General features: G+C 34.1%; 1 protein-coding gene across 1 annotated transcript in view; it reads left to right on the forward strand.

Moving 5' to 3' along the window:
• NUDCD1 (NudC domain containing 1) overlaps window positions 1-13,052 on the forward strand; it is a 73,971-nt gene that overhangs the window by 35,570 nt on the left and 25,349 nt on the right. Inside the window, exons 6-7 of the mRNA XM_015070426.3 lie at window positions 2,953-3,154; window positions 8,651-8,795. Of these exons, the coding sequence (XP_014925912.1) occupies window positions 2,953-3,154; window positions 8,651-8,795 (347 nt within the window). The remainder of the gene's footprint in view (window positions 1-2,952; window positions 3,155-8,650; window positions 8,796-13,052) is intronic.

The raw sequence follows: 13,052 nt of genomic DNA on the forward strand, positions 1-13,052 counted from the left end.
AATGTTTTAGAATGAGGACAGTAACAAAGTCTTTAAAATTTATATTTACATAGGAAGAATACTCTTACATTCAAGAGAATATCCTCCTGTAACCATTACTATTCATAATCCTGATGTTTACAACCAGAGAATAGTATATTTCACTTGAGATTTTCGCAATATTTTCAATTATACATATTAATCTTTGAATGTCCCTTTTTTGTTAATTATATAAAATAAAAATTAGTTTTACTATATTTATTTAGAACTTTCTAAAGAAAAAAATTCTTTGAAAAGTATTTGAAAACAGGGATGCCTGGGTGGCTCAGTTGGTTGGGCATCTGACTTTGGCTCAGGTCATGATCTCAGGGCGCGTGAGTTCGAGCCCCATGTCAGGCTCTGTGCTGACAGCTCAGAGCCTGGAGCCTGCTTCAGATACTGTGTCTCCCTCTCTTTCTGCCCTCCCCCACTCATGCCTGTCTCTCTCTCAAAAATAAATAAACAAACAAACAAAAAAAGAAGAAAAGTATTTGAAAACATTAATGTAATAAATATTTTAAAAATATTTTCCACAGGTTCATAAATGATATGCACCTTTGAATAAGAGAGTTATGCTTTGATGGCCTTTTATTTAGCCTTTTAACAACTTGGTTTCCCATGTGATGTGTTTTAATGTTAGATTATCTCTAAGATCCCTCTCTGAATAAGTTCTACTCTGTCTCAATTATACTGTTAAACTTTTCTAGAGCTTAGCCAAAAAGCTATTCATATCTCTAGACCACATGCCCCTTAGAACTCTTGGTGAGCAATTGCAAAGGAAATGAAAGAATGCCCTAATCTCTGGAAACATTCTGCCTAGTACCTGAAACTATGTGGTTCCAAGACAGATTGTAGCGTAGGAGGGATACAACATCTGTTTAAATCATAACTATCAGGTGTTGTTTTTCTTGTTGACATCTCACATTATATTTTGATTTCCTTCTGAATACATTAACATCTTTCCTTCCCTTTTAGTGTGAACCCCAAATCCCCTGTATTTTTCTGTGTACCTTGTAATAAACACACTTTACCTATAAAGGAGAAATGTAATTTTTAAAAAATTATGGATAGTTTGTCATTTATAGCATGCTTTCTTTTAAGTAATCATCTGAGAATATATATGGGTTTCATTTTCTATAAACCTCAAGAAGACTGATATTGTCTGTTGCCAATTTGGTGTTGTCATAATGATATAAGTAAGAGCATTTTCTTAGAAAGACTTAAAACAATTTCTAAAACATAGGCACTTAGCAACCAACAATTGAAAAAATTATTTAGTTGTTTGTATAACTTTTAGTGGACAGAAGCTTAAAAAATTCTGGCTTTCCATTTAGTCTACTTCCATGGACTTTAAGTTTTACTAGAAGCTCATGTGATTTTGCAGACTCCTCCCCTTTCCATATCTGGCAGAAGTTACCCATTGAATCATTGTTACATATAAACTGCCTTGTTAACTTTTGTGGTAGACAGAAAATTGAGTAAAACAGGTAACTTGCCTTAAGGAGGTTATAGTTATCAATCTTTTAAGCTGTAGTTCAAACTTTCTCAGTGAATTTATACTAAAAGTACTTCTAAAGAGATAACAGAGAAGATCTAAGAGCCTGCTTAAAGGAATATGATGCAAGTTAGAAATTAATCCAAAGTAACAATTTTATCCTGAAAATTTATGCATTTTTTATGCTTATTCCTATAGTATCATGCTTGTTAAATTTTATTTAACATCAAATAGAAGTGACCCTTTAAGAAGATACATCATACTTACTATTATATCTTTGAGCATAGCTAGTACTTACAAAGTTTTTACACAAAACAGCACAAAAATAAAAAGAATGATACCCCCCTCAGAAAAGAATAATAACCCGCATTTACTGAGAGTTTATACTATATGTAATAACAAGATTGATATTGAATATTTTATATGCATTAACTCATTTATTAAATATTTTATATGCATTAACTCATTTAAATTTTAACAGTTCTGTGAGATAATGTCATATTTTGTTATTTTATTTTACAGATTAGGAAAAAGAGGGTAGTAGATAAAGTTGTATACCAAGATTAATAAGTGGCTGAGCCAAGATTCAAGACCTAGGACTAGGCAACTCTGGAGTACTAGTTACTAACCACTATGTTATATGAGTGTGTGGACAGATTAATGTTTATGGATATCATTAAGCAAATAATTATTTACTTCTTAGCAAATATTTATTCTTTTTGCATTTAAGCCCTATTTTCTTATTTCATCCTATGGGTATTTCAACCTGTAGCATGATGAGTTTAAAGCTTTTTCTAAGAGAAGCCAAGGAGATCAAGAAGGAGGTGAAGGGAGGATACTTTTATTGGGAACTTGGACAAAATACACTGGCAACCGTTGAATTTCCTGTGAAATTGCTTTCATGCACAAAGTTGCAGAGTAGAATTTATAAATATATATATCTTTTATTTTTATGTGGGTATGTATCTCACCAAATAATAGTTGTCTTCTGTATCACAGAGTTACATTGTTAGGGCAAATCAAAGCAATGGTGAAAGTTTCAGACAGTGGTTTATGACATATTTGTTACTCCTTTGAAGTAGGAATCTGCTGTGTTTGTAAAGGGAAGAGAAAGGAGGAAGAAAAGGGGAAACTGGGAGGCAGGGAGAGAATGAATGGGGATAAAGGATTGCTGTCATTAGTATTTTATGAGTGCTTATGTCTTGGAGCATTAGGTAAGCCTGGAAGAGGAAATGTCAAGTGCAGTTGTTATAACTCTGAAAATTCCCCCAAAAGATCTGTGTGTGTTTGTTTATAATTACTTTGTTTTGTAAGAAGATCACTAGAAATTATGCTAAGATTCCTTTAGATAGGTGTTCTTTTGTGTGCTCCAGTGTCTCATTTTGTGTGTTCTGGTCTCCACTTTCTTATTACATAATGTATTTTTCTTTTCCCAATAGAACCTCTGTATTACTGGCAACAGACTGAAGATGATTTGACAGTAACAATACAACTTCCAGAAGGCAGTTCTAAGGAGGACATTCAAGTACAGTTTTTGCCTGATCACATCAACATTGTGCTGAAGGGTCAGAGGTTTTTGGAAGGAAATCTCTATTCATCTATTGATCAAGACAGCAGTACATGGATGATTAAAGATAATAGGTATACAGATAGAGTTGTATTTATATTTAAAAAAATTTTTTTCTTTTTTTTTTTTTATCTCTTCTACAGTGGTTACACCAAAGTTGACTACTACTACAATAGGTCTGTCTGTATTGCTGATTCTTTCTTAAGACAGATTAAAAATGGAATTACTGTATCAAAATACATGATTATCATTAAGATTAAAAATGCTGGTAAAGTTATAGTTTGTATTCCATGGTAGAGTTTTTATTATCAGCTCTGGAAAAATAATGACAGTAGTAACAGTAATAATAGATAAAAATGGTTATTTGTTTTAATTAATACTCTAAAATTTTTTAAGAGAAAAATCTCTTTTTATTGACTTCAATTTGCCAACTAGATAATACATTCCCATTCTTTAAATTTTAATATAAAAGGGTACACAGTGTGAAGGCTCCCTCCAGCCCAGGCCCTTCAGCCATCCTTCCCCTCATGCCCGTAACCACTGTTCATAGTTTTCCTTCTACAGGTATTTTATGCATATTCAAGCAGATATATGTCTGTTTTTTGAACAAAAAAGCTTTTAAAACATAACTATACATAGTTTTACAGCTTGCTTTTGTTGACTTTCAATAGCAAATCTTGAAGAACTTTCTATAATGTATATATAATGATTTATTTTATTCTCCTTTATGGCTATTTATGATATTTTACTTTGTCACCCACAATCTTTTTTAAAAATGGTCCTTTATTGTTCGATATTTTGACTGCAGTCCTTTGCTACAGTGAATAACTTTCATATGTATATAAAAGAATTTCATGTGTGCAGGAATATATATGGAGGACTCCTACAAGTGGAGTCAATATTTCTTTGAAAATTATAGAGAATATTTTTTTAATGTAAGTTAGCCGTGTACATTTTTTTGTAATTGTGTGTTCAGGACACGAGAAATAGATGATATGGTCAACTTATCCAAACAGAGCTTTTCAGTACAGCAGAACCGAGAATTTCTTCTCTTCTAAAAAAACCATTAAGAAAACAGAACCAGGCCATGGACTGGGAAAAAAAAATATTTTCATTATGCATATAAAACAAAGGAATTGCATTCTTCATATATAAGAAACCTTGTTAGAAATTTATAATTAAAAGATAACCCAATTTTAAATATGGTCGAATGATTTGAATTGACGTATCATGATAGATGATATTTGAATAGCTAGTTAAGCATATGAAAAAATAGAGGGAAAGGCACGTTAAAGCTAGATGAGACACCAGTGCATGGCTAAAACTAGACAGCTTATGGTATCAAATGTTGACAAGAATGTGGATCACCAGCCTCTTGTACATTGCTGGTGGGAGGGAAAAATGATAGTCACTTTGGCAAACTGTTTAGCAGTTTCTTAGGCTAAGCATATATATACCCACTTAGTAACCCAGAAATTCTACTAGATATTAGTACTCAGTAATACACAATAGAATGCTACTCTGTGATACAAGAGAATGGTGTGATAAACACAGCAGTGTGAATGAATCTCAGAAACATGCAGAGTGAAAGAAGCCAGGGACAAAAAATGTGCATACAGTGTGAGTCCAAACATATGGAGTTGGCAAACTGGCAAAACCATCTCTGGTGATACAAATCAAGACAGTGGTTACCTCTAGGATGTAGGGGGACTGACTAGAAAAGGGACACAAGGGAACTTTCTGGATGATTGAATAGCTTCCTTGGGTTATAAGGGTATATGCATTTGTGAAATTCCATGAATTCTATACTTCAAATCTGAATTTAGTGTGTAAAAACCTCAGTGAAAGGAATATGCAGAAAAATAGGTAAAGATTAAGTTTCTTATAAAACTATAACCCTTTGCTCCTACTTTTTTGCCCCTTTGTAAATCTTTCATTATAGATTGTTAGTAATTATTACATTCTGTGATGGGTTAATGGATGGTTTTGGGCACTTAATTTAAGAAATGGTCAGATTTGGGGGCGCCTGGGTGGCTCAGTCGGTTAAGCATCCGACTTTGGCTCAGGTCATGATCTCACGGTTCGTGAGTTCAAGCCCCGCGTCAGGCTCTGTGCTGATGGCTCAGAGCCTGGATTCTGTTTCAGATTCTGTGTCTCCCTCTCTCTCTGACCCTCCCCTGTTCATGCTCTGTCTCTCTCTGTCTCAAAAATAAATAAACGTTTAAAAAAAAAATAAAGAAATGGTCAGATTTGGTCAGAAGTGGGTTAAAATTAGTTATTTTTACTTTAAATATAATTTTCAATTTGTAATATAGGACCCATATGAGTCTTTGATTTGAGTCTAAATATTGGAAGTCTGAGAAATAGGTATCTAGTTCAAAAAATTTGAAGCTATATGCTTTTATATCCTGAATTCGTTTTATTGATGGGGAAATTTGGCGACTTTTCTTTTTTAATGTGGTAAGATAAATAGATTCATGAGTAAATGATGTTGTTTATAATTTTTTGAGAATTATTGAACTAAGAATCCAATATTCAGTGAATTCAACAAAAAAAGAATAATGATTTCCATGAATCTGATGCTTTGTCTTTCTCTCTTTTTGGATGGATTTTTTTTTTAACTGTTCTAATAATTCTTGCTAACCAGTTTTAATCATGGTATATTTAAATAATCACTGCAGTCCTTCCACATTTTTAATAATCACTCCTGCAAATGTTTACAAAAATATTTTTATTGTAATTCTCAGGAAAGTATTACTGTTTCAGAGGGAGAGTGAAAGATCTGAGCTAGATTAAAGTCTAATCTCGTGGACTTGATAGTTTTCGACAATCTCACCTTCAAGGTGATAAAAGTGGTTTCTAGAGTCCTGACCAATACTCAGTTATACCAATTGAATAAATACCTGATTTTGTTAACAGTTTATCCATTTACCTGGATAATGAAGATGTGGAAAAGGACACCCAGATGAGAAGTACCCTGGAATCTAATGTGTCCACTAATCACCGTCTGACTATAGCTAGGTTACCACAGTAAAACACATGGTTTTTGGTTCATTCTTCATGAACTTTGGCATACTAACACACTGAGTTCGTAACAGAATCTGATAAAATTACTCTTTATTTAAAAACATTTTGTTTTTATTTTGAGAGAAGGGGAGAATCCCGCACAGGCTCCACGCTCAGTGCAGAGCCTGATATGGGGCTTAATCCCATGACCTGAGCTGAATTTGAGTCAGACGCTCAACTGAACTACCCAGACATCCCTATTTTTATTTTTTATTGAAGTATAATTAACATATGCTGTTATATCGGTTCCAGGTGTTCAGTATAATAATTCAACAACTATACTTTACTCAGTGCTCATCATGATAAGTGTACCCTTAATTCCCTTTACACTTTTTAATATACTTTAAAAGCTTAGTTATGTGAATGGTTCTTTAAGAAACATTTTATATTCTACTTAAACATATTTTATGTGCATGAGAGAGATTGAGGGTAGCATTTATAAATTGGCAAAGCAGCTATAACATACTGTTAAAGTAGGTCATCAAACAGTAACTTAGCAAAGGTTTAGAATAGCTGGACCTCACACAAATAGTTTCAGCATTTAGTACATGAGCATAAACCTGTGTTGTTTTCCCATTAAATTTGAGGTACTTGATTACTATTTTACATTACAAAGGATAATTACAGTGATGTGTAGGTGGGGTCATTGGTTTAAAAACATGATTTTCTGTGCTTGATTAAATTATTCATATTTCTCATTTTCAAATGGTTAATGTTCCTTCTCACTTTGGAAGGATTTGTTAACTAGTCTGTAGGTTATTAATGTATGGGATTATATGTTCTTTTTGTCTGGATGGTAGGACATGATCCTAATTTTAAAATGTAGAAATGCAGTTGTGCTTAAAGGATTGCATTGATTAGGCGTGCAAACTTAACGATGGTTCAGAAATTCTCTATAACTGACATTGTGTGAACTGTTTTTAACTTCTTTAGGTAGCAGCTGACTAAAACAGTATTTATACATTCTGGTCATGGTAAATTTCTTTAATATTTACATGTATTTATTCAGAGAGGCAGAATAGTGCAGTAGTGAAGAGCATTGACTTGGAGCCACACTGCTTTACTAACTCATGACCTTGGCAAGTTACTTAACCTCTAAGTGCTTTTCTTACTTTGTAAAATGAAGATGAAAATAGTACTTACTTTATTTGGTTGTGGTGAGCAATCAGTGAGTTAAAACATGTAAAGTGCTTAAGACAGCACCTGGCATATGGGAAGCATTAGATAAGTATGAGTTGCTGCCGCGATTATTATCTTCATCATCATCATCCTTTTCAAGATTAGCTCTCTTTTAGAGAATAGATTATGATGGTAATTTTTAATGCTAATGATAGGAACTCATTACATAGAAAAGATGTTTTACGTCGTCTCAAAATAAGTAGTTTCAGAAAAAGTTAAAAGTGCTGTAATTAATTCATGAGGTGAGGATAATAACAGCCTTGAAAAATAACTGATAAGTTTGCATGTTCTATTTGGTAATTATGATTATAGTTATTATTGTGTCCTTGCAATTATTTCCTTGCAGTTGTGTTCCAGGGCATGGGTTAGTATGGCACACGTGTACCAAAGGTGGCACATGGCAAGGGTTGCTTTCCTATGGGACAGCTACCACCACCCCACTTTTCTCCGTGTTCTAGCAACGGCTGTGCCTAAAGCAGCTTATTACTTGAATTTCTCTTCCTATTCAAGAGGCACGTGGGGCAACTCCCTGTGCTCCTATGTCCACGGTCTGCCCTGGCTCAGCTCTCATTCTCTTTCCTGCCACATGAAACCTTAATCTCAGTATTCTGTGATAGGCCCCTTTTAGTGTATTTGGAATTTGTTCAGTGGCTTAAATGTACAGAATTAGATTTTCATTTGATACAGACCACATTAACAACTTTTTTCTTATGTTACCAAATTTAATTATTTTATAATTTCTACCTTCTTTTCAATTCATTAAAATCTGTATTTTAAGAATTGATATTTGTGCTGATGTAACCTGCCTGATGTTTACATTAATATATATTATGGCTACTAGTTTAGGAAAATGAAGCTAATTATTGGATTCATGCATAAAGAAGTACCTTTAGTTATAGTCAGTTAATTTCACGTGCCCGCCCCAACCACCATCCTCATTACCACCACCATTCCCTAGTAAAAATATCTCAGAATCTTGGTGCCTGCATTTCTGTCTCTTAAGTTCAGTAATACACTGCATACCTGGACTACAACCGTATTTTCTAGGTGGTCTTACTCTTGCCAATCACTCTTCTCATCAAGTCATGTGACATACCATTTCCAGTGGTACTTTCTTGATTGTTTAGTAAGTATAAATTATTACCCTTGGATTATAGATTTTCCATCATATGCAATACCAAAATGAACACAAGTTTTGGTATCTTCTGGACACCAGGGTGGGTAAATTCAATGGAAGATTCTTCTGGTTGGTGTTGGTTATATAATTTGTATAGTTGGTTAATGTAACATTAAGCATGTTACAAGTAACTTCTTTTAATTTCTAGCTTGGAGATTTTCTTGATTAAAAAGAATGAAGGACTAACATGGCCAGAGCTAGTGGTTGGTGATAAACAAGGAGAGTTTATAAGAGACTCAGCCCAGTGTGCTGCTATAGCTGAACGTTTGATGCATTTGACCTCTGAAGAACTGGTAAGCAATTTAATAGTAGGGTGACTTTCCAAAGGCCCGAAAGTATGTTATGTGAGGGTTGTGCCATGTTTTTCAAACATTATTTTACACTTACTAATGTTAGAGACACAGATGAGGCACAGACTGGTGTTTGAATGTAGGTTAAAATTCTAATATTCATTCCTTACACTATGTGAATACATATCTGTGTGTGTGGGATTGCTGTATAAGGTGGATGTGCATGTGTATATTTATATATATGTATACACACACATAGATACATATATATTCTCCTTTAGAAGAATCAGACCGATATTGGCAGGGACAAAATTAGGATTTTACTGTATACCTATGCCAATAATCTTCTTGTCATCGTAAAATTTTCTAGGTTATCTTAGGATATCACGGGGGTATATATATATATACTACAATTAATTATGATTGACAAAATAATTCATTGTAATGATTACAGTGATAATACACTACTCATTCAACTGTGACATTTTGTTGAAAATGTTCCAATCTGATAACTTTTAAGATAATGTTAAAAATTTGAATAAAGCAGGGGTGCCTGGGTGGCTCAATTGGTTAAGTGTCCAACTTCAGCTCAGGTTATGATCTCATGGTTCGTGGGTTAAAGCCCCGTGTGGGCTTTGTGCTGACAGCTCAGAGCCTGGAGCCTGCTTCAGATTCTGTGTCTTCCTCTCTCCTCCTCTCCCCTGCTCGTGCTCTTTCTCTGTCTCAAAAATAAACATTAAAAAAATTTTTTTTAATTGAATAAAACATTATACCAGAATTTCAGTTATATGTTTATTCACCAAAAATTATATCAGCACATGTACAATGTCTGACTTATTGCCATTTGGAGTTAGAGTGATGAGGAAAAAACTGTTAGGAGGTAGTTTATATTATAGGGTTAATTATATCCTAAAGTGGAAAGGAAATTAGAATATTGAAAGTAAATGTCTCTGTCAAAAGAAAACATGGCCAAAATGGAGAAACCAAGTTTCATGTCTTCCAGCAATAGTTAAAAATTTCAGGGGGCACCTAGGTGGCTCAGTCAGTTGAGTGCTCTACTTCGGCTCAGGTCATGATCTTACGGTTCTTGAGTTCAAGCCCCACATCAGGCTCACTGCTGTCACCACAGAGCCTGCTTTAGATTCCCCCCCCCCCCCCCCAGCCATTTACACTCTCTCAAAAGTAAAAAATGTTGAAAAAAAAAATTTCAGGATCACTGCAAAGCATTTGTAAGACTGTGAAACTTTGATCTCCTAGCCCTGGTGTTAAAACAAGCCCATGCAGACTGCATTGCCCTATGTTCATTCATTAAGCAAGTATTTTTTGTGATAGGGCTCTGGGATATAATCATATAGTTACAGTAGTGGGGCTTGTTATGATATTGTAGATTATTGCTGCTAACTGCCTTTTAAACTTGATTATTTCAAGTGAATATTGGTATATATGAGTAAGTTATTTATGTCTGAACACCAGTGTATTTGGGAAAAACATAGAATCTTGTTATCTGCAGCTGAAGGCTGTCTTGCGTGTTTCAAATCTTTATACTTTTTGTTATCTTTCTGCATGGGTTAGAACCTTTAATCCATTGTAAAATAGAAATGGTGAATAGTGAAAGCAGACATTCTTGCCTTATTTGTAAGCTTGGAAAAATGAATATTTCACTGTTAAGTATGGATTATTTTTGTCATGTTGAGGAAATTTTCTTCTATTATACTGAGTTTTTAATCATGAAAGGCCATATAGAATTTTGTCAAATACACTTCATTTGTGGTGTAAACCTTACTTGGTCATGATGTATAATCCCTTTTAGGTATTACCAGTTTGGGTTTGCTAATATGTTATTGAGGAGTTTTGCATCTATATTTGTGAGGAATATTGGTCTGTAGTCTCTGTTTTTTCTTTTTACTGTCGTTATTCAGTTTTGGTATCTGGGTAATGCTGATGTCAAATGAAAAGGGAAGTGTTTCCTGCTTGTTCTATTTCTGGAAGAGATTGTGTAGAGTTGGCATTATTTCTTTAAATATAGAATTTTCCAGTGAAACTGGACTGGAGTTTTCTTTTTTGGAAGTTTTTAACCATGAATTTAATTTCTTTATTAAATACAGGATTATACTGGGCATCTATTTCCTTTGGCTTTTTTTCAGTTTCCAGTTTCATTTGTTATTACATTGATTATTTTCTCCTTTTTGCTTACTTTGGATTTATTTTGCTCTATTTTTAAAAGTGAAAGTTTAGATGATTGATTTTTTTTTAACCTACTTTTCTGTTGAAAACATTTAATGCTATATACTTTATTCCAAACATTACTTGACCTACCTCCTCCAAAATTTCAGCCTGTCTTCTTAATCCCATTAAGGATGATTTGATTTGGTGCTGTATTTCAGTATTTTATGTGGCTGATATTTATTCCTTGTTTGTTCTTTCTACTAGGGCAGAACTTTTCATGAATCTCAACTGAAAGTCTAGGATGTTTACCAGGGCTTCTCCGGTGTGGGCTCTGATCTCTAATTTTTGTCTCCCAAGCACTTTATTAATATCAGCACTCAGCTTTTGAGCCCCTTGCCTGCTTCTTTCCACTTGTCTTTTCCAGCACAGCTTGAAAATCAGTAAATGCCTAAAGACAAGTAGCAGAATCTTGGGTTCTCTTCTCTGCTGTTCCCCTTTCTCTGTAAACTTGTCCTGTTAAATTCTGGCTGCCTTGATAGTACTGAACTTTTTTTTTTTTTTAACATGTTATTTATTTTTGAGAGACAGCAGGGGAGGGGGAGAGAGAGAGACAGAGACAGAATCTGAAGCAGGCTCCAGGCTCTGAGCTGTCAGCACAGAGCCTAATACAGGGCTTGAACCCAGAAACCGTGCGATCATGACCTGAGCTGAAGTCGGATACTTAACTGAACCACCCAGGCGCCCTGATAGTCCTGAACTTTTCATTTTTGTCCTCTTGTCTTTAACATATAGTTAATGGAAAAGGGAAAGGAGGGAGGAGTGCAGAGGGTGCCTTCTCTATGCTACTGGACATATGTATATTTTTGAATCGCTGAAAAAATGGCCCCAGCTAATTGCTGATATTGCCTTCCCAGCCATTCATAGCAACCAGACTTGTTTCCATTGATATTTAGGCTGACTAAACTAGGTGGCTCCAAATCCCAGGTGGACATGGACAAGGTTCATCTTCTATCACTTCTATAACTTCAGAGATTTAGTTTCAGAGATTTTCTCAGGTCACTTCATCAAGTTTTCAATAACATGACTGCATTTTGGCAAACGAGGTGTGTGGACATTTGGTCAGTTGTAGAATTATGGTTCTGTTACATACATGTGTATACATAATTCATAATGCATGTATATGTGCAATTTATCACTTCAGCATTGATATCCTTGTACTCTGTGAGGGATATAAGGCCAGAGAGTACTTCTTGCATTTAAGCAATGGAACATATTAAAAGTACCTTACGTTTATCTCTACTTTTGGCTTATTAGCTACACCTTTGTTTTTGTATTAGTGTGTATGTGTGTATTTAGTGGTTGTTCTAGAGTTTACACTGTACATCTTTAACTCATCACCATCTTTCTTCAAAAATTATTACATCATTTCACTGTAACTAAAGAGCTTCACAATATATTTCCATTTCTTCATCCTTTCTGTTATTCTCATCAGACATTTTATTTTTACATGTTATAAACTCAATAACGTTATTATTTCAACTTTAATCAGTCAGTTCTTTTTTAAAGAGATTAAAATATGGGGGGGTCTTACATTGGCCCACATATTACACATTTCCTCTGTTCTACATTTCTTTGTGTTGATTCATATTTCCATCTGTTGTCATTTTTTTCCTGGCTGAATAGTGTCCTTTAGCATTTCTTGTAGTGTAGGTTTACTGAGTGAATTTTCTCAGCTTTTGTTTGCTGTAAAAATACTTAGGTTGTCTTCCTTTTTTAATATTTTTGGTAAGTATATAAGTCAATGTCGATAGGATTTTTCCCCCTTTCAGAACTTTTGTTATACTCCATTGTTTTCTGGCTTGCATAGTTTCTGATGAGAAGTTGACTGTCATTTGTATCTTTGTTCCTCTGTTCATAATGTGTTTTTTCCTCTTCTCACTACTTTTAAGATATTCTCTTTATTACTAGTTTGCAGCAATTTCATTATAATGTGATTTACAGTGGGTTTTTTAGATGTTTCTTTGACCTTCTTCAATTTATAGAGTTACAGTTTTCATCATTTAATGACCATTTCTTCAATTTTGTTTTTCCATT

Source organism: Acinonyx jubatus, chromosome F2, assembly GCF_027475565.1.
Source record: "Acinonyx jubatus isolate Ajub_Pintada_27869175 chromosome F2, VMU_Ajub_asm_v1.0, whole genome shotgun sequence".
NCBI classification, from domain to species: Eukaryota; Metazoa; Chordata; class Mammalia; order Carnivora; family Felidae; genus Acinonyx; species Acinonyx jubatus.